This window comes from Apodemus sylvaticus, chromosome 16, assembly GCF_947179515.1.
Source record: "Apodemus sylvaticus chromosome 16, mApoSyl1.1, whole genome shotgun sequence".
Classification (NCBI taxonomy): Eukaryota; Metazoa; Chordata; class Mammalia; order Rodentia; family Muridae; genus Apodemus; species Apodemus sylvaticus.
Genome location: NC_067487.1, coordinates 64,402,866 through 64,424,809, shown reverse-complemented (window position 1 = coordinate 64,424,809; position 21,944 = coordinate 64,402,866). Strand labels below are relative to the sequence as shown.

The window sequence follows — 21,944 nt, the reverse complement described above, 5'->3', positions numbered from 1 at the left end:
TGGCTTTATTGGCTGAATTGTCTTCATGCACTGTATAACTGTAGTTTGAATTTAAAACCTTCAAATAAAGCTCGGCCTGAGAGTACAGGCTCTTAATTCCAACTACACAGAAGACTGAGAAATTTAAGGCCAGCCTGGGCTACAATGTACATGAGAGTCCAGCCTAGGGAACTCTGTGACACCTTGACTTAAAAAGTCAAAAGGATGCTGGAGAGAGGGCTGCGTGGTGACACTTGTCTAGAGTCGAGCAGGCCCCAAGGTTTACTCTCTAGAGCCATACAACACTTTGAGGTCCTTTGCAAAAGACACTTCAGAGGGTGGGCATGGCGGCAAAACTTGCAAGGCTTGACAGCCCAAGTTTGATCTCTGGAAGGAAGAAGGGAGGTTGGGAGGGAGGGAGAGAGGGGGGGGAGGAGCAACATTTTTAAAAGTCATCAAATGAATTTTTTTTTTAAAGAAAATCCTAGATCTTCACTGAGAAAATAATCATTTTTGAATGTTGCTAGGCACCACCACTATCCTAACATTTGATAAAGGGGAAAAGCATTTCTACTTCTTTTCCTATATAATCTGTATTTCAGAGTATTTCAATTAATACGTGTGAGAAAATGATACAAAATGTGTATCTATTGGATTAGAAAGCCAGAAAACCTTTGATAAACATTTCTTTTAGGGGAACACTTAGGGAAGTATTATCTAAGGGATTAAAAAGTAAAGGAGCCACTTGGTGGCCTATAAAACCCTCTGAGTCTAAGATTACATTCTGGCTTCAGAATGTTCAGAAGCCAAGGCCTCTGGGCCATGCAGGAAGGTATAGATAATCAAATCAGAAGTATTAGCAAACTATAGCAAATTAGCCTTGGGGGGCCGATCATATCCTCGTAGACCAGAATCTCAGAGCAGACCAGATTCATAAGGTGGCTTTTATGGACTTTATACTTCCTGGTCAGTCGTGAGTGGGGCGGAGGGGACGCGGAACTGGGGAGGAGCCTCAGGAACTAGGGGCAGGGCCTGGGCCAGGGGCGGGGCCTCCCCGTACCGGGGGCGGGGCCTGGGCTTAGGGGGGAGGGACAGGGGTGGTGGTGGTGTTGGGATTGCGCACGCGCGCAGCACTGACGTGAGTGGCGCGGCTGCGCTCTGGTGGCGCGCGCGAAGAGCGGGATAGCCCGCGCTTCGACGACCACGCTGCACATCTTGTGCAGATTTTGGCGTCCTCAGCTCACAGAGAAACTTCCCTCTTGTTAGTTTTGTTTTGTTATAAAATTTTAAATTCTCAGTTCTCTCCTTCCAACGAAGCTTCCTTTCAGTTGTCGATAAGAGGGAACAACAGGAAGAGAGTGATAATCCTTGAGAGCGGCCCAAGATGGAGGAAGGTGCCCAGGCTTCAGAGGGTGACAGTGATGAAACAGTGATTGAGGGCTCGGTGACAGAGGACGAACCGGAAGATGAGGCGTTTCCCTGGAGAAGGTGACCGCCATTAGGGCTTGAGCTCTGAATGCTTGGTATCACTGTCGGTCTAGGCTTTCTGTCTAGGTTTTGGAGTGGAAATGGCCACCAGCAGGACCGGGCTTGTGGGTGAGAGAGCTTTCGAGGACAGCTTTGCTAAGTATTTGCAAATAGCATCCTCTGTCAGGCCCCCAAGCCCAGTTACAAACAATATGATGGCGGTGGTCGTTTTCTGGCATCTTAAGCCCCCCTCTCCCCCGTATGTCTCCTACTCGGTCTAAGTACTTTGGCTATGAACAAGGACCACTTTACCCAAACTTAAGCTTTGATCTAGGAGGTGGTTCACAGGATTTCTTTTAAGAACTATATTGGTGAAACAGGTTTGTATCAAACTGGAAAAGTGTTACAAGAAAGAATGAGGCTGGAGAGATGGCTCAATGGTTAAGAGCACTGTTTTCCAGAGGACCGAGTCCCAGCACCCACATGGCAGCTCGCCACTCTCTGTAACTCCTGTTCCAGGGGAACTGACCCTGTCACACAGACACACATTAAGGCAAACCACCAATGCACATAAAAATAATAAATATTTTTAAAGAGAAAAGGTATTTCAGCTTATCAGAGCCTTTTTCGGATGTATTCTCAGTGTTAGACACAGGGATCTTTTAAAAAGTTGAAATAATGAGGTCACTGCTTTTCTGAAAACTAGGCCTGGAGAAACACTTTAGCCTTTTTTGTGGAGTCCAGGGATGTGGTTTGGGAACCCAGAGGAATTCTTACCTCACACAATAATGGGTCATTGTCAAGAGTTTGCTTCTGAGTAGAAGCTGGAAGGTGGCATAGGAGTTAGCCATGAGGAACATCACTGGTCCTCTACTGAATGGAGAGGAGGTACATCACTGAGTCATGTATTTTAGGATGTATAAGCAGTTAACTCTTTCAGAATGGGTGATGTGGAGTGATGAAAGGGAACCGGTTGAACTTGTTACTCCATGTCCATCCTGTGTAGATCTCGTAGTAGACTGGTGCTGCCTTCTGGTGGTTTTGTTGTTGTTTGTTTGTTTTGTTTTGTTTTGTTTTGTTTGTTTTTTGTTTTTTTGATTCAGGGATTCTCTCTGTTGCCCTGGCTGATGTGGAACTCTGCAGACCAGTTTGGCTGCCAATTCAGAGATCTGCCTGCCTCTGCCTCCTGAGTGCTCGGATTAAAAGCCTGCTTGGACTTTACATTTTTTTATATGCTTTTGTGTCACCGGATCCTGTAAAATGGTAGATTGTATGTAGTTCAGGAGTTGAGGTGGGAGGGGCTAAGATTCTATGATTATAACAAGGTTCCACTTAAAACTGTTACCAGTGAGGCAAGGATTACCTTTTCCAAAGCAAGGTTTGAAGAGTTTAGGTTTAGGATCACTTACAGACTGGGATGATGGGATAGAGTTTGAGAAATCTCTGCAAAGTACACTTGATAGCTGGTGCTTTTATTGATTACCAAACCATGGTAGCTAGTGCTTTTATTGATTGCCAAACCATCTTGCCAACCTGTTTCTCCCCCTCCTCCTTTTTGGTGAGCTTTTTAGATCTTGACATATGGTTTTTCAAATCCCTGAAATATTTAGTTTTTTTTGTTTTGTTTTGTTTTCTCTTGGGCAACCAGACTCTTCTAATTTTTCTAATTTTCATACCTTTAGATTCATTTACACTTATAAACCCTTTTAAAAAACAGAGAGTTTCTATTTACTGTAGACTGCCTTTTAGTTCAAGGTCTTATCGTTTTAGCCTCTCTAGTGCTAGAAACACATAAAATGAATGGCTACCTGGACCTAATTAGCCTGAAAAGTAGGTTGATTTTTGTCCTTCAAGGACACACTAGCCCAGTATTCATGTGGTTATAAGATAACTTAACAGAGGTAGGAGCAAAAAAGCAAAGCAAAAGAGAGATAGACTTAAATAGTCACATTAAATTAGCGTGTGAAAATAACAGTTTAGGTCAAGAGCTGTGCCACAATACAGTTCTACTACTGATAAAGGCAGAATGATGGTAAATACTGTTTTTTTTTTTTTGACCATTATGTTGAAAGGATGTTTTAATTAGATTTTCTCAACATGATGGTAGGACTTGTTTGCTAAAGTTTGATACATGTAAAATTGAAACCTCAATTGTTAAAAATGTATTATACTTTTAATAACCAATGAAAATTGTTTCAAATCTTCAATCAGATCTTAACCTGAAAAATTTCCTTTTAGTTCTGTCTGTTAATTTCCCTTCCTTTTTAATAGCTAGTGCTTTTCAGTGTTTCATTTTTTAATATTAGAAATATAATAATATTCTAAATATATTCTAAATAATAATATTCTAATATAATAATCTATTTACTAATATTTCATTATTATTACTAATATTTCATTATTATTTCATTATTAAAATACTGCATCCATGGAATTTGTGTGTGTGTGTGATTTTGGTGTTTTAAGATCAATTCCAGGCTGGCCTGTCATTCACTGTATAGCCCAGGTTGGCTTTGAATTCTTACGATTCCTCCTATGTTAGTGTCCCAAGTGTTGAGATTATAGGCATGAGCCACAGCGTACAGCTGTGATTTTGATAAGAATTTTTGAAGTTTGTCTCATAATTTAGAAGGCTTTCATTCAATCACAGTGATAAAAGTACTTCGTATTTCCTCCTCGCCCCTAGATTATTTTCAAAACTCGCATTTTGTGCTCACTGTTTGAAATGACATCTCTTAAACAAATGTTTGTATATGTACTTGTGTGTATTAATGTGCCCGTACCCATAGAAGACTGTAGGAGGGTCAAGCCCATTGTGGGCAGCACCACCCCTGGGCATGTAATTCTGGACAGTATAAGAAAGGCTGAGCCATGGACAGCAAGCCAGTAAGTGGCTCTCCTCCATGGTCTTTGCTTTGGTTCCTATCTTGAGGTTCCTGCCCTGCTTGAGTTCCTGCCATGACTTCCTTTGATGATAAACTGTAAGCTAAAATAAATCTTTTCTTACAAAAGTTGCATTTGATTATGGTATTTTATCACAGCAATAGCTAAGACAATTCTAAGACTATCAAGTACTATTACTATCTATCCCTTGTCCCCTAAATCAAACATAATGACAAAATGTTTGAAAAACTGAATATGACTAGATGGACATTTTTCTTCTTGGATAAATTCTATATTAAAGTATATGTTTCTTAAATAGTATTTTGAAATATATATATATTTATGGTAGTATAAGAGATTTTTAGCAATTTAAATTATAATAAAAACAATAGTTAATGTGTTACTCTTGTTTTGGAAATATGTAATTAATCTATGTTTTCTTTTTTTGTATTCGAAAGGTTGCTCTTGAATCAAGACACAACTTTTAGATCTGAGTTCTGTTTTCATTCTAGTATAAATGGAACGCGGAAAGGTGAGAAAAACCTTTTACTAGATATTGTCAGCGTCTAATTTATTTTTTCAAGTAGTAAACTAATTGTCTTAATTTATTGAGTATTCCATTTTATTCTGTTGAAAACACTATGGTTATGGTAAACTAATATATGAGTTGTTTATTTATTTCTGTTTGTATGTGTGTGTATGTGGAAGGCATGTACCACACAGTGTGTGTGTATTTGTCAGAGGACAGCTTGTAGGAGTTGTTTCACTCCTTCTCCCATGTGTGTCCTAGGGATTGCAGGCTTGACAGGATGCAGCTTTACCCACTGAGCCGTCCTGCTGGACCAGGGCACATTAAGCTCTATGTGCATTTAAATGTAAATTTCTATGTAAATGTCTGTTTCTCACTGCCATTCATCTGTGTGACTTTCTGTGCCATTAGTCCATTACTATTCTAAGCTCTTAGTGTATTTGGAAGAAATCATAGAGTTAATATACACAAGCACATATACAAACATTTGTTTAAGAGATGTCATTTCAAACAGTGAGCACAAAATGCGAGTTTTGAAAAAAATCTAGGGGCGAGGAGGAAATACGAAGTACTTTTATCACTGTGATTGAATGAAAGCCTTCTAAATTATGAGACAAACTTCAAAAATTCAGTTATCATCTGAGGTAACTGATTTTGAATGACAAGGTGGGTTTTAGCTAGAGCTGTTTTAACAAAATGACAAGTACTTTACCCACCAAGACATCTCCCTAGTACCAGTGTTTAAAATTTTCTATACATACTTATTGTATTCCTTCATCCTGAGGCCGAGAAATATCAAGCATTGTTTCGTTCATGTAGCATTACCCCTACTATGTAATAATTTAAAAATATCGACATATAAAAGTGCCAGTTAAGGAAATATGTATAATTCTTTTGGACTGTACTAGGATTTGAACCCAAGCTTCATATATGCTAAGCATGTACTCTACCAGTTAATAATATATAGTGTTGGTCTCCTGTCAAATAATTTTTAGTGATATTTTATAGTATTTATAAAATTCTTGAATTCTTCTGAAAGTAGAATAATGAAACTATTGGAAGATATTGATCAATTATATTTCATTACAGGCATGCATTCTCCTGAGATTCAACTTGGACTCAAACTCAGAAAGGACTCACAAGAGCAAAATAATAAAAATAGGGTGTTGCCGGCTCTTAGTGAGGACCTAATGTTACAGGTATGCCAGTGTGGCTTGAACATATACCTATCAAAAGCTGGAACTTTTGAATCTATGGCAAATTACTAATTACAAAGGTTTTTTGCCTGCTCATATTTTGGTTCCCTTTCTTTGTTAAGTTTTTATACCTTCTTAAAACAATCATTTAATTTTGTTATTGTAAATTTGATGAAGGACATTTGTTTAGGAGAAGTATTTAAAATATTTTCTTTTCTCTCTCTTCTTCCCAGTGGAGACAAGGAAGTAAAAGGAACAGAAGTTAGAAATAGGATATAATAATTAGGATTTACATTTCTATTTTGTGTCAGAGTTCATTTTAAAATTTGGGAAGAAATATCAGTCTTTGTAGTATAATTTGAGATATACGGCATTAAAGGCCTTTGTTGTTTTATGTGTGTTTGTACATATTTGTGTATAAATAGTTGAAGAGTTATTTGTTTTTCCTTAGTGCAAGCACTATTGGGAGAAGTCTGGTATTAGTTAGCACTCTGGCTTGGTTAAGCTAGCCAGCTAGGGATAGCTCCCTATAAAGTCCTTACAAGTGGAAGGGAAAATGTGTACATGTTCCTGTTTGTTTGCAAGTCAGGATCGTACTTTCTAATACAGGCTTATCTGTGACTCGCTGCATAGCTCAGGATGGCCTTGAATTTGGGGCAGGCTCTGCCTACTTTTCTTTCTCTGTCTTTTTTTTTTTTAAGCAAAAACAGATTTATTAGGAAAACTTGAACAGAGCAAAAGAGTGTTATCGAGGCACAAATAGCCAACAGGCTAGAGAATGAGCACTGGATGGAGGTTTCTACAGTCTGGATTTTTATTAGGGTCTTTTTCTCTGGGGATTGGGGGACTATCTTTAGACTCCTGAAAGACATCTCTTCCGCTTGAAGAGGGGGTTCTTTTGACTTTCCTAGATGGCCAACCTAGGACTGTTATGGTACTATTTTGTCTAATGAATTGTTAAAGGAGCATTAACAGACCCAGAGGTTGCTCACTGCAGGGAATATGTTTTCAAAGAACAGTGAGACTGTTTTTTGCTGGGGCAAGATCCCTGACATACACAATTTAAGAAGGGAAGGGTTTATTCTGGCTTATAGTTAACAAGATCTATCATGGTAGGAGAGCTGCGTACGATGTGCATCTGTGTGTGTAAAGGAATGCACTGCATTTGTATGTGAGAGTTGACATTGGGTATTTTTGTTAGTCCTTTGCTACCATATTTTTTGAGGTAAGATCTTTCATGAATCTGGAGTTAAATGATTTTGATAGGCTGACTGGCCCAAAAGCCTCAGGGATCTTCCTGTTTCTGCCTCTCCAGCACTGGTCTTACAGGTACAAATAACTGCACCTGGCTTTTATGAGGACTCTGGGAGCAGAACTCAGGCCCTCTTGCCTGCAGGTTCAAGCAATCAGTGACTGAGCCATCTCTTTAGTCTCTATGTTTCAGTAGCAGGAATGGCATGAGTTCCAATGGTGACTGAAGGGTTATTTAATACCACAGCTAGGAAGTTCATTTTATGAATTATTTTTGATAAAAAGAGGAAATTCAGTGCCAGATATTCTTCCTTGAAACTGATATAGCTATATTTGGCTCTAATACTTTGTTTAAAATTTCCTTTTGCCATTTCTGAGTTAAAAAAATAACTTTTTATCTAGCTTCTGTAACTGAAATAGGATGCATGTATGTATGTATGTATGTAGTATATGTATATATCTTTTCCTTTGTGATTCTGGTGGTTGAACCTTTAACTCTCTAGGCAAGTACTTTTTAGTAAACTATGTTCCTAGTCCTTAAGAAAAAATTACTATTTATTTTATATAAGCATTTACTATGCAACTTTGTCCCAGGCCCCCACTTGTACCTTAAAAAGAGTATGGATTTAAATAATTTATTACCATAGTAGTTGGAGTAATTTTTTTAAAATATAGATTATCAGACCTGTACTGGATAGAACCTAGACACATTCAATGTTGGAGTCTCTCAAGTAATTTCTGATGATCAACAATTTAAAATTTTGTATCTAACTCAAATTTTATCCTAACTTGTATTACCATCCTAAAAACATCTTCTTAGAACTAAACAGTTTAAGCTTATAGGAAGACTCTTGACTATCTAGACTTCAACCCCATCAGAGACCTGAGAAGGAATAAATATTACCTGAATATGCAAGAAGTGCAGGGACACAGCTTCCAAAACTTAAAGAAATGACAGAGACAGCTGACTGCCTGGACAGTCCCCAATGTTCTCTATAACATTGGAGCATCTGTCTTCAGCCTTCTGGCCCAGGACATCTGACCTTGTGTGAAGCAGGGATTATGAAGGACTTGCTTACTCTGTATTGGCAGAGCTTGGCAGTCATTTGCTCTGCATCTGTTTGTCCTTTCTGGACAACATACTGTATGCAGATAAAGTTAGGGCATTTTCTTTACCCAGTGGCTAGTTTGCTGCAATTGAAGCAACTCCATATGCAGGTCTTTCAATGCTCATCATCTTTTTCCAAGTTGAATGGGGTACTGCCAGGAGTTGACATGTCTCAATGTCAAGAAAGATCTTAAATCAATAAAATCATGTTTAAATGCCTTATTCTGTGAGTCTTTGAGATTTTTGAAGACCATGTATCTATTCATATTATATTTAAACAAACAAATACTGCCTGTCTCCAGCTACCTATTATCTCTGAAACCCAGGATGTATATTTCTGTGATAATCCAGACTAGAATCTAACATGACTATGAGTTTGATTGACTGAACTATTAACTTGTGTTATTTAATTATCCTAAACAATTTATAAATTATTTGTAATCATCCTCTAAAATGACAACATATCTATTATTCCAAATAAAATAACTAAAACCATCCACCCCAACTTAAAGGAAATTGGAAAACTGGTTAAGTGAAAAGAAAGCTAGCTGGTATCATTTGTTATTCTGTCTGTGTTGATTAACTTCAGGGATTAATTGAAGTCCTGATTGGATCAGTCTGAAAGGCTGGATGAACCGAGGTCATCTGGGATTAGCAGTCCTTCTTGAAGCTGTTTTATAAGCAGTCGTTGGAAATAGCATCTGTTTGAGGCAGAATCATCAGAGAGCTGGAACAGCAGGTCTCAGCATCTCAGCATCCTTGAGGCTCAATCCTGTCATGAATGCCCCTTCTGGTCTTCCATTTTGCAATATACAAACCTTACAAACAATACATAATTCTATAATGACATTTGTATGAAATGTGCAGGATGCACAAATCAATTAAGGATGATTCTCTGCTTTTTGAGCAACGGAAAGAACTGTCTTTATTTAGAACTTAGTTTGATCATATAATAAAACTACAATATAAATCACCATTCATGCCATATGAAAAGATGGCATGATGAATCTTTAGGACTCTGTAGTCAGTTAGATCCATTGTCTATATATAGCTGAAGTTCTGTTAGAGACATTTTTATGTTTCAGCCAGTTTCCCATGTAGAGGGATCAGTAAATCAAGTTACCTGTTCTGTTTGGTCTTCTTGATTTCTTCTTGTCTGCAGTAAAGATCTTCAGGGTTGTCTTCCTCTATAAAATCTGAGCCTTATTACTTTGGAAGAAGTTTAAAACCTTTTCTTCTTTCTTGTCAATACAAACTTTGAACCATTTTCCCAAAATAGCATGTCTTCTGTTCAGCAGCACAAAGTAATCAAAAGTATAGGTTGCTTTACCTTTTTATTTAAGTGTACCCTATTTTGACCTCTCTCATAGAGGATTTGTAAAACATCACAACCATTAAACTTATAGCCAGCTTCATTTTGGTAATTTAAAATAATTAAAACAATTTAAAACAATTATTTATTGAGACAGTTGTGGTTTTTTTTTGTTTTGTTTTGTTTTTTTTTGTGGTAGTCTGGGCTGACTTGTATTTGTTCTGAAGGTTAGACTGGCTTTGAACTCACAAGAAACCTATCTGTCCCTGTGTTTGTCTCCCAGGTATTGAGATCAAAGGCCAGGATTTATTTACTATTTATGCCCCCTTGAAATCATTTATATCAACTTTCATTTCTTTCTGTCTTCTTTGGAGATTAATAGCTATGTCAATAAATATACACTTTTCTCTTTATATAAATTCAAGATTGATATGTATTTACTTTTTAAATTATTAAGGACATTTCTATTATTATGCAAAAACCTGTATAGTACCCTTAAGGGAAAAAATGTGTCATTTTGAATTTTAGACTGTCCTTTGTAAGGAGCTTTATCTTTATCAGTAGAGGGTTCCACCCTGACTTTATTGTGTAGATCAGGCTGGTCTAGAGTTCACAGAGATCTGCCTGTCTCTGTCTTCTGTGTTTGCTGTGTTTTAGTTTATACTGTGTGCTGTGCCTGGCCATGCCCACCCCTTTGCTTACAGGGAGAGCTGTTTCTGATTCTGGTTGCAGTAGCCAGCCTAGGGTTGCATTTCCAAATGCTGAGCATTAAGTCCCATAGGACAGGATTGGGCTGACTGGTCATTCCAAAGCCTGGGAGAACCTGAACTAGCTTATCCCTCAGCTGTGAGCTCCATTGTTAGTCTCCACGCGTTTCGCCATCCATGGCTGTATTGGCTGCATTCGGCTCATGTGTAAATGGGATCCTGGCTCCTTGCTCAGGCCCTGTACCCTTAGGAGAAGCCCCAACTTCTATGCTTTGTTTTTAAATTTAGTGGGGGCTTCTTTAGAAGTCTTTGTACTATTTCTCTGCAGGTTCCTGCTCTTTGGCTAGGAAATCTTCCCTGCTCTTCATCTTGGTGCATCTTGTATTGTTCTGGGAAGTTGACTTTAGTTTGTTTTTGTTCATTTGCTCCCTCCCTCTTTCCTTCCTTCCTTCCTTCCTTCCTTCCTTCCTTCCTTCCTTCCTTCCTTCCTTCCTTCCTTCCTTCCTTCCTTCCTTCCTTCCTTCCTTCCTTCCTTCCTTCCTTTCTTTCTTTCTTTCTTTCTTTCTTTCTTTCTTTCTTTCTTTCTTTCTTTCTTTCTTTCTTTTTCAGAAACAATGGTAACTCAGTCTCTTAGTGCAACAACTAAAACCCAATCTTGTAAGCTTATTAAATCTGATTCCTCCAGGGGTGAATCCTGATGGATCTGCCATAACACCGGAAACTCTAGCAGCTACATCTTGCCCTTCTGCTATCCCTATTCTAAAAAGACCCTCTGTCCCTCCTGCTTCCTCTCTTTTTTTATCCAACCTGGAAGTCCCGCCTACTTGCCCAGTGATTGGCTCCTATTATTCATTAGGGGATGGTTCACAAGGAGTCACCTGAGTATTCAACTCCTCCTTCTAGCCCTTCCTAGAAGAGCAGAATTAGCATCAAAATGCAAGCAACCCCAGGGCTATCCACAATACTTCCCCCAATTTTGTCCACTTAAAGGACTCTTTTATCTCAGATATAAATGGAGCACAACTATTACCATTTTGTAATTTATAAAGTACAAGATAGACCTAACACCCAGTCCATCATTTTTGTCAATAAATAGAATACTGTCATCTATCCTAACTTAAAAGACTTATAATTCTACACCTGACTTATGTCCTGGCTTTAGATTGAATGCCATTTGAAAACCATCCTCTCAAATCTCTTCTCTTAATGCAAATAGCCAGGGTTGGCTCTTAGTCTATAAGTAGTCTTTCAATCCCGTCAGAAATCTGAGAATGACCAACAAACATTTGAAACTATAGGAAGCCTAACATAGCTTCCAGAACTGAGACAAATTGTAGAGATAGCCACCTACCTATACAGCCCTAGTAAGTCAGGAAGTTGGAGCATCTATTTTCAGCCCTTTGGCCCAGGATCATTTGACAGACTTTTGAAAAACAGGAGTTACTAGCCTATTCTGTCTCGGCAGAACTAAGCTGTCCTAACCTGTAAATTGTGTCCTTTCAAGAACAGTACAGGTTTGCAGGAGAGATTGGCAATTTCTGCCGAGCGGCCACCTAGCCACAATGTACCACTTCACCTGGAGGTGGAGATGCTCAGCTGCTTCTTTGAATTCAAGAATGGGAAGCTGTAAGGAGTAGTAGATTTGTTCCAACAACAAGTGAATAAATAACATATGTCACATTCTGTGGATTTCTGATGTTTTTGAAAACCAACTAGCTATGTAAAGTAATCTGGACTGTTGTCTGTTAATTACCCTCAGCTATTTCTCATTAAAATATCTGAAAACACCCTAACAATAAACTTAGAACCATGATTTTGCTATTTGACCCTTAACTCACAGGCTTAAACATTTCAGATCAGTTTATAACAATAGTTATAGAAGGACTGGGTCTAAGCACTGTTGTTTAAAATTTTTAGTATCAGTAGAAGAAATTTATACCAATGAAAACCTTGATCTTTTACCAAAATAAGAAATTATGACTTCAGCTTAGTAACAATTAAAAAGATTTCTACCAAATAAGATTATGGCTATGCAGTCAATTCTATTATTTCTCCCTATTCCAATTAGGACTATTTCTACATTCCCTAGAAAGACAACACATAATAACCCCTTCCAACCCCAAAGCCCAGGAGCTGGGTTGATGACTCTCCATAACTTCTTCAGTCTGAATATGGGCATTGAGATATTTTGAAGGGGGGAGGGTAGGGAAAATAGGATTGATTAGTCTCTGATGTCTGTGTCTTGACTGGATCTGGCTGAAAGTTCAGGATAGCAGGAGTTCAAGCAGGTCAGTTCAGCATGTCTAATGAGAAGATCAACCAAGGCTATATATTCTGTAATATACAAATCTCAAAACAAAATTTTAATGTCAAGATATATTTTTTGTTTGAGTCTCTGGAATCTAGTCCTCTGGGGGGGGGTCTCCCTTCATCAAAAGTGATCCACTTAACTCTGGAAGGTGTAAAGACCCTAATCACCTTTTCTAAACACGCAAAGATAAAACCTTTTTCCCAAAATAGTATATCCTTCTGTAGGCAGCCAGGAAGCCCTCTCTTCCAGAATAATAATAAAACCACAACACTCAAAATCACACCCATTGAGGCTGGTGAGATGGCTCAGCAGTTAAGAGCACTGACTGCTCTTTAAAAGGTCCTGAATTCAAATCCCAGAAACCACATGGTGACTTACAAACATCTGTAATGAGATCTGATGCCCTCTTCTCGGATGTCTGAAGATAGCTACAGTGTGTTTACATATAATAAATCAATGAATCTTTAAAAAGAAAAATCACACCCATTTTGAAAGTTAAAACAATCCAAAACAAATGAAGTAAACTAAAATACTGTCTGTGCCTATTCTTAGGCCTTGTCTATTTTTCCAAGCAGGATAAAAAACCCAAGATTCCTGTGGAACCCATGTTAGACAGAATATGAGTATTCTGTGGGGTGTATAAAGCAATCTTAACATCTTACTATTTGGCTCTCTGCCTAGAGCAGCCATCTCAGTATGCCGTTTATTTGTTCAGCACTCTGCCTGGAGCCACACACATATTTTGTTAATATCTGTATAATATTAATATATATATCTGGAGCCACAGACATTAATAATTAATACAAAGCAGGTGATGATTATCACTGCGCTCTCTACTCTGGAGTCAGTGACTCATTTTCCCTTATCCTAGTTCTGAATCACAGGAGAAATTCCCCACCGGACAGAATTTGCATATAATTCTATCCTAAAAGCAAATAATTCCAATTTTACATCACAGTTCAATCCCTTTGCCCTAAAAAATAGGCAGCCTCATTCTTCTTCTAACTCAGAGCAGCAAGCACTTCTTGGCATCAGTAATAGTGTTGGTGGGGTTTGCATGGGATGGATCCCCAGGTGGGGCAGTCTCAATGGCCTTTCCTTCAGTCTCTGCTCCATTTTTTGTCCTTGCATTTCCTTTAGATAGGAACAGTTCTGGGTTAAAAATTTTGAGATGGATAGGTGGCTCAGTCTGTCAACTGGGGGCCATGCCTATCTACCGGAGGTGGTCTCTTCAGGTTTAATCTCCCCTCTATTGGGTATTTTGGCTAATGTCATCCTCATTAGGTCCTGGGAACCTTGTGCTTCTCTATTATCTGGGACTTTCTAGTAGTTCCCCCCATTCCCCACCTGCACTGTTACATGTATCTACACATTCTCCTGATCCCCTGGACTTCTCTCTGGTCTCTTCCCATACCTGATCGTGCGCCCCACCCTTTTTTTCCCCTCCCCCTCCTCTTTCTCTCCTAGGTCCTTCCTTCCCTCGGCCTCCTGTGATTATTTTCTTCCCCCTTCTAAGAGGATTGAAGCATCCATACTTTGGTCTTCCTTCTTTTTAAGCTTCATATGGTCTGTGAGTTGTATTGTGGATATTCTGCACCTTTGGACTAATATCCACTTATCAGTGAGTACATGCCATGAGTATTCTTTTGTGATTGGGTTACTTCACTCAGGATGATATTTTCTAGTACCATTGCTTTACCTTCAAAATTCATGAAGCCATTTTTTAAATAGCTGAGTAGTAAGTACGCCATTGTGTAAATGTACCACATTTTCTGTATCCATTCTTCTGTTGAGGGAGTGTTCCTCTTTCTCTACATCTTTGCCAGCATCTGCTGTCACCTGAGCTTTTGATCTTAGCTATTCTGACTGATGTGAGGTGGAATATAAGGGTCATTTGATTTTCATTTCCCTTATGACTAAGGATGTTGAACATTTCTTTAGGTGCTTTTTGGCAATTTGAGATTTCTCAGTTGAGAATTCTTTGTTTAGCTCTGTACCCCATTTTTAATAGGGTTATTTGGTTCTCTGTAGTCTAACATCTTGAGTTCTTTGTATATTTTGGATATTAGCCCTCTCTTGGGTGTAGGGTTGATATAGATCTTTTCTCAATCTGTATGTTGCCATTTTTTCTTACTGACAGTGTCCTATGCCTTACAGAAGCTTTTCAATTTTATGAGGACCAGTTTGTCAATTGTTGATTTTACAGCCTAAGCCATTGGTGTTCTGTCCATGAAAATTTCCCCTGTGCTGATGTGTTCTAGGCTCTTTCCTACTTTCTCTTCTATTAGATTCAGTGTATCTAATTTTATGTTGAGGTCCTTAATCCACTTGGACTTGAGCTTTGTACAAGGTAATAAAAAGGGATCAATTTGCATTCTTCTACATGTTGAGTGCCAGTTGTTGATAATGCTTTATTTTTTCCACTGTAAGGCTTTGGCTTTTTTGTCAAAGATCAAGTGACTGTAGGTGTGTGGATTTATTTCTGGGTCTTCAGTTCTGTTTCATTGATCAACCTTTCTGCTTCTGCACCAATACCATACAGTTTTTTGTCACTATTTCTCTGTAGTATAGCTTGAGGTCAGGGATGGTGATTCTCCCAGAAGTTCTTTTATTGTTGAGAATTGTTTTTGCTATCCTGAGTTTTTTGTTATTCCAGATGAATTTGAGAATTGCTCTTTCTATCTCTGAGAAGAATTAAGTTGGAATTTTGATGGGTATTGCATTGAATCCGTAGATTACTTTCAGTAAGATGTCCATTTATACTATGTTAATCCTGCTCACCTATAGCATGGGAGATCTTGCCATCTTCTGGGGCTTTCAGTTTCTCTTTTGAGAGACTTGAAGTTCTTGTTATACAGATCTTTCACTTGCTTGGTTAGAGTCACACCAAGATATTTTATATTATTTGTGACTATTGTGAAGGGTGTTGTTTCCCTAATTTCTTTCTCTGCTCATTTATTCTTTGAGTAGAGGAAGGCTACTGATTTGTTTGAGGTAATTTTATATCCAGCCAATTTGCTGAAGTTGTTAATCAGCTGTGAGAGTTCTCTGGTAGATTTTTTGTGGTTGCTTATCTATATTATCTGCAAATAAGTGATATCTTGACTTCTACCTTTCCAATTTGTCTTCCTTTGATCTCCTTTTCTTGTCTAATTTCTTTGGCTAGAACTTTGAGTACTATATTGAATAGCTAGGGAGAGAGTGGGCAGCCTTGATTCATGATTTTAGTGGGATTGCTTCAAGATTCTCTCCATTTAATTTGATGTTGGTATTGGTTTGCTGTATATTGCTCTTATTATGTTTAGGTATGTGCCTTGAATTCCTAATCTTTCCAAGATTTTAACATGAAAGGGTGTTGTATTTTGTCAGTGGCGTTTTCAGCATCTAATGAGATGATCATGATGTGTTTTTTTTTTTACTTTGAGTTTGTTTATGTAGTGGATTACGTTAATAGATTTCTGTACATTGAACCATCCCTGCATGCCTGGGATGAAGCCTACTTGATTATGGTAAATGATCATTTTGATGTGGTTTGTGAGAATTTTATTGAATATTTTTGCATCGATATTCATAAGGGAAATTGGTCTGAAGTTATTTTTCTTTGTTGGGTTTGTGTGGTTTAGGTATCAGCGCAGCTGTTGCTTCATTGAATGAATTAGGTAGTGTTCCTTCTGTTTCTATTTTGTGGGATAGTTTGAGAAATATTGGTATTAGGACTTCTTCGAAGGTCTGATAGAATTCTGCACAAAAATCATCTGGCCCTGGGCTTTTTTTTTTCTTTTCTTTTTTCTTTTTTTGGTTGGGAGACTTTGAGTGACTGCTTCTATTTCCCTAGGGGTTATGGGACTGTTTATATGATTCATCTGGTCTTGATTTAACTTTGATACCTGGTATCTGATTAGAAAATCATCTAGTTCCTCTAGATTTTCCAGTTTTGTTGAGTATAGGCTTTTGTAGTAGGATCAGATGATTTTTTGAATTTCCTCAGTTTCTATTATGTTTTCCTTTTCATTTCTGATTTGGTTAATTTGGATACTGTCTGTGTGCCTTTTAGTTAGTTTGCCTAAGGGTTTATCTATCTTGTTGATTTTCTCAAAGAAGCAGCTCCCAGTTTTGTTGATTTTTTTTTGTATAGTTCTCTTTGTTTCTAGTTGATTGATTTCAGCCAAGTTTGATTTTATTGTTTCAGAGCTTTCAGATGTGGTGTTAAGTTGCTAGTGTAGGATCTCTCTAATTTCCTTTTGAAGACACTCGCCTATGAATTATTCTCTTAGCACTTCTTTCATTGTGTCCCATACATTTGGGTATGCTGTGCCTTCATTTTTGTTGAATTCTAGAAAATCTTTAAATTTTCTTTCTCTCTCTCTCTTTCTCTCCCTCTCCCTCTCCCTCCCCCCCTCTCCTTGTAGCAAGCTATCATTAAGTAGTTTCCCTGAGTATGTGGGCTTTTCTCTTGTTTTTATTGTTATCGAGGACCAGCCTTAGTCCATGGTGATCTGATGGAATGCATGGGATTAATTCAATCTTCTTGTATCTGTTGAGGCCTGTTTTGTGACCGATTATATGGTCAGTTTTGGAGAAGACCCGGACGTATATTCTTTTGTTTTAGGGTGAAATATTCTGTAGGTATCTATTAAATCCATTTGGTTCATAACTTCTGTTAGTTTCTCTGTGTCTCTGTAGTTTCTGTTTCCATGATCTGTCAAATGGTGAGAGTGGGGTGTTGAAGTCTCCCACTATTGTTATATGAGGCTCAATATGTGCTTTAATAACGTTTCTTTTACAAATGTGGGTGCCCTTGCATTTGGGGCATAGATGTTCAGAATTGTGAATTCATCTTGGTAGATTTTTTTCCTTTGATGAATATGAAGTGTCCTTCTCCATCTTTTTTTATTTCTTTTGTTTGAAGCTTATTTTATTGAATATTAGAATTGCTACTCCAGCTTGTGTCTTAGGACTATGTGCTTGGAAAAAAATTTTCTAGCGTTTTACTCTGAGGTAGTGTCTGTCTTTGTCACTGAAGTATGTTTCTTGTGTGTAGCAAAATGCTGGGTCCAGTTACATAACCAGTCTGTTTAGCCTATGACTTTTTTATTGGGGATTTGAGTCTACTGATGTTGAGAGATGTTAAAGACCACTGATTGTTGCTTCCTGTTATTTTTGTTGTTAGAAGTGAGATTATGCTTCTATGGTTCTCTTCTTTTGGATTTTTCATGAGAAGATTAAGTTCTTGGTTTTTCTTGGGTGTAGTTTCCCTCCTTGTGTTGGAGTTTTCTTTCTGTTATCCTTTGTAGGGCTGATTTGGTGGAAAGCTATTGTTTAAATTTGGTTTTGTCATAGAATATCTTTATTTCTTCCATCTATGGTAATTGAGAGGTTTGTTGGGTATAGTAGTCTTGGATGACATTTGTGTTCTCTTAGGGACTGTTATGATATTCACCCAAGATCTTCTGGCTTTTAGAGTCTTTGTTGAGAAGTCTGGTGTAATTCTGATAGGTCTGCCTTTGTATGTTACTTGACATTTTCACTTACTGCCTTTAGTATTCTTTCTTTGTTCTGTACATCTGGTGTTTTGATTGTCATGAGATGGGCAGAATTTCTTTTGGGTTCCAATCTGTTTGGTGTTCTGTAGGCTTCTTTATGTTTATGGGCATCTCTTTTTTTAGGTTAGGGAAGTTTTCTTCTATGATTTTGTTGAAGATGTTTATTGGTCCTTTGAATTGGTAATGTTTGCTCTCTTCTATATGTATTATTCTTAGGTTTAGTCTTTTCATTGTGTTCTGAATTTCCTGGATGTTTTGGGTTAGGAGCTTTTTGTACTTTGTATTTTCTTTGACTGCTGCGTCAATGTCTTCTATGAGATCTTCTATGCCTGGACGATTTTGTTCAATTCTGTCACCTGTTTGATTATTTTTTCCTGTATTTTCTTAAGGGGTTTATGTGTTTTGTCTTTAAGAACTCCTATCTCTTTACCTGTGCTATCTGGTATTTCTTTAAGGGAGTTATTTACTGCCTCCTTAAGGTCCTCTGTCATCTTCATGAGATGGGATTTTAGATCAGAATCTTGCTTTTTAGGTGTGTTAGGGTATTCAGGGCCTGCTGTAATGGGACAACTGGGTTCTGATGTTGCCAAATGGCTTTGGTTTCTGTTGCTCGTGTTCTTGGGCTTGCATCTCACCATCTGGTTACCTCTGGTGTTAACTGGCCTTGTCTCCGACTGGGCCCTGTTCCTCCTGTGAGCCTGGTTATGTTGTGCCTCCTTGAGTCAGGCTGTCTCTTGGTGTGGGAGGGCATCTGGAGCACCTGATGAGCCTGGCTGTGACAGATCTCCTGGGATGGGTGCTGGAGCACAGGATCTGCTCCCAGGCACAGTTGTGAACTGGAAGGAATGTGTGTCTCAGGCAGGGCGGGAGCTCCTGCATCCTCTGGGTCCTAGGGGATCCCAATTAGACCATGTATTGGGGTGGGTCGAAACTCACCTGTGAGCCTGGTGGTGTCAGAATTCCTGGGGGTCAAGACGTCTCTGGTGTGCTGGAATGGAGGGGAGCTGGATACAGGGTGATTCAGCTCTTGCTCTCATGTCCTCAGGGTTGGCTCAGCAGCACCCATGCCTCCTGAGCCACTCCACTGTGCTGTCCTCTTAAGGTCCAGGGTCCACTCTCGGAAGTGCTGCAGCCTGTGAGGGACTGGGCTAGCTCAGCTGCTCTCATACCCTCAAGGCTGGCTCACTGGGGCCTTTGCTGTGAGGACCAGCCCCACTGTGTTACCCAGGCAAGGTGCAGGGCCTGCTGTCCCTTGTCCTATGGACTAGTGAGGGGGCAGAACTAGCTTTTCTGCTCTCCTGACCCAGGGCTAGCTCTTTTGGCTCCTGAAAGTGGTGAGGGGGGAGGGGAAGTGTATCACCCCTGCATCCACTTGTCACCTCATGCTAGATGAGTGTCTTGGCCAGCTCTCTTGCTGTTACCCTCAGGGCCTGCTTCCCTGAGCCCACTCCACCAGGGCCATTTCTACTGTGCCGTCCAGATGCCATGCAGGAACTGCTCTCCTGAGTGCTATCGCCAGTAAAGAGGCAGGACCAGACCATCTGCTCTCATGAGCTCAGGGCCTACTGCTGCAGGTGGTAAGGGGCAAGGGGGCGAGGGTATTACACTCATACTACCTCCAGTCAGAGGGGTGATAAGGTCAGCTCTCTTGGACTCTCGCCTTCAGGGCTGGCTCACCCACTCTCTCTCAACCAGTGTCATCCCTATTGTGCTGCCCAGGCAAGGTACAGGGCACTCTCTCCTGAGTGCTGCAGCTGGTGAGGGGCAGGCCAGCTTTCTACTCGCATGACTCTGAGGCCAGTTCTTCTGACTGCCCCAGTGGTGAGGACTGCTGAGGGGGGCATCACCCCAGCATACACACCACTTACTGCAGAGGAATAGTAGGTTAGCTCTTCAGTGCTCTTGTCCTCTGCCTGTTCATCTGCTCCCCCTTTACCAGGGCCAGCTCTACTGTGTTACCCAGAGAGGTGCATCTGGTGAGGATCAGGGCCAGGCCACCTGTTCTCATGATCCCAGAGCCAGTTCTCCAGACTGCTGCAGGTGGTGAGGGGGAGTGATCATCCTTGCACCTGTGCCGCGTTCTATCAGAGGAGTAGCGGATCAACTCTCCCACACTCTTGCCCCCGCCACTAGGGTTAGTTTTGCTATTCTGTCCAGGTAAGGTGCAGGACCTGCTCTCCCAAGTGCTGTAGCTGGTGAGGGATAGGAATAGCTTTTTGTGCTCATGACCCTGCGGGCAGCTTTCTTAACTGCCTGAGGTGGCAAGGTAGGGGTGTTGTGGGGGAGGGGCATCGCCTATATGCCCATGCCATCCTACAGTAGAGGAATGGCTAGGTCAACTCTCTTACCACCTTTGGGCCAGTTCACCTATACTGCAGTCACCAGGGACAGCTCCACTGTACTGCCTGGGCAAGGTTCATGGCCCACTCTCCCTAATCCTGCTGCTGGTAGAAATGGGGCCAGCTTTCCAGACTGCTGCATCCAGTGAGTGGCGGGGCCAGTTATTCCCAATCCCCGGACATCTACCTGTGCTCAGTGACTGCCCTATCAGGGACCTTCCAATGCTGTATATTGGCAATATGAGCCGTGGACTGTTACTGTCTAGCTATGGACTCAGACATGGTCCCCAGGGCAACTTGGGCTGTGACCTCACCATGGCCCCTGCTGGCAGGAATTGACACTAACTACAGGCTACTCCTCTCCACCCTCAACTCTCCAATTTCATCTCTCTTCATAATATTCAAACTGCTCCTCTTCTCTTTCTCTTCCTTCTGACCGCCACATCCTTGCACGTTGTGATGGCTCCCGCTGCATGGCTGGCCACGTGGCTGGTGGGGCCATGCGTGACATCCTCCATCTATGCTGAATGACATGGCAGCACGCAGGTACCTGTGGCCCACCTGACCTGTGCACTGGAGGGCAGGTCTGTGGGGGGCATGGTGATTCAGAGATCTCTATCTGGCTTCCTCCTCCTACACTGCCTGGATTTGGTCTGATCTGATTTGATTTTTTTATAAATTCCCAGGCATAAGACAGTCTTGGCCTCAAAGCCAGGCATCAAGCTAGGGTGAATGAAGGACTGCCATCTGCCCTGCCTCTGCCTGACCTGAGAATAACACCACCAACAAGGTGTCTCTTTGTCCATTGCCAAGGGTTGTATTTCAGCTAGTTTTAAATACTAACAAATATAAGTAACCATTTCAGCATTTAATAGATATGTATGTATGTGTGTGTGTGTGTGTATATATATATATACATATATATATATGTATATATATATATGAATGATAGCCCTTAATGGGCAGTCATATGTATATTTAGAAATGTTTGTTTAATGAAAACATTTCTATGTTTGATATGACCCATATGAAGATAAACCAACCATAGGTTCCTCAGTCTAAGAGAAATATATGTTAAGGAAATATTATCAATAATTTTTTAAGTAAAACACTGAATTCTGTTGTAAGTACCCTACTGTATGCATGTGAAGGTATTTTGTGTGAGATGTCTGATTTATCATGGAGAAACAAGGTGTTTATTTTAATTTTTCTTGTTTGTTTATCTTGGATTCTTTGCAATTATCAGTAATCTATCATATACCTGCAAAGAGTGACTTATCATAGTAAAGGATAATTTGTTAAAGAAAAAACAGATTTGG

At 39.8% G+C, this 21,944-nt stretch overlaps 1 protein-coding gene across 1 annotated transcript in view; it reads left to right on the top strand.

Moving 5' to 3' along the window:
* The first annotated feature begins 1,363 nt into the window (after nucleotides 1-1,363).
* The window catches only part of Ankrd31 (ankyrin repeat domain 31), a 183,395-nt gene continuing 162,814 nt past the window's right edge, over nucleotides 1,364-21,944 (top strand). The window contains exons 1-3 of the mRNA XM_052159647.1: nucleotides 1,364-1,467; nucleotides 4,788-4,861; nucleotides 5,948-6,057. Of these exons, the coding sequence (XP_052015607.1) occupies nucleotides 1,364-1,467; nucleotides 4,788-4,861; nucleotides 5,948-6,057 (288 nt within the window). The remainder of the gene's footprint in view (nucleotides 1,468-4,787; nucleotides 4,862-5,947; nucleotides 6,058-21,944) is intronic.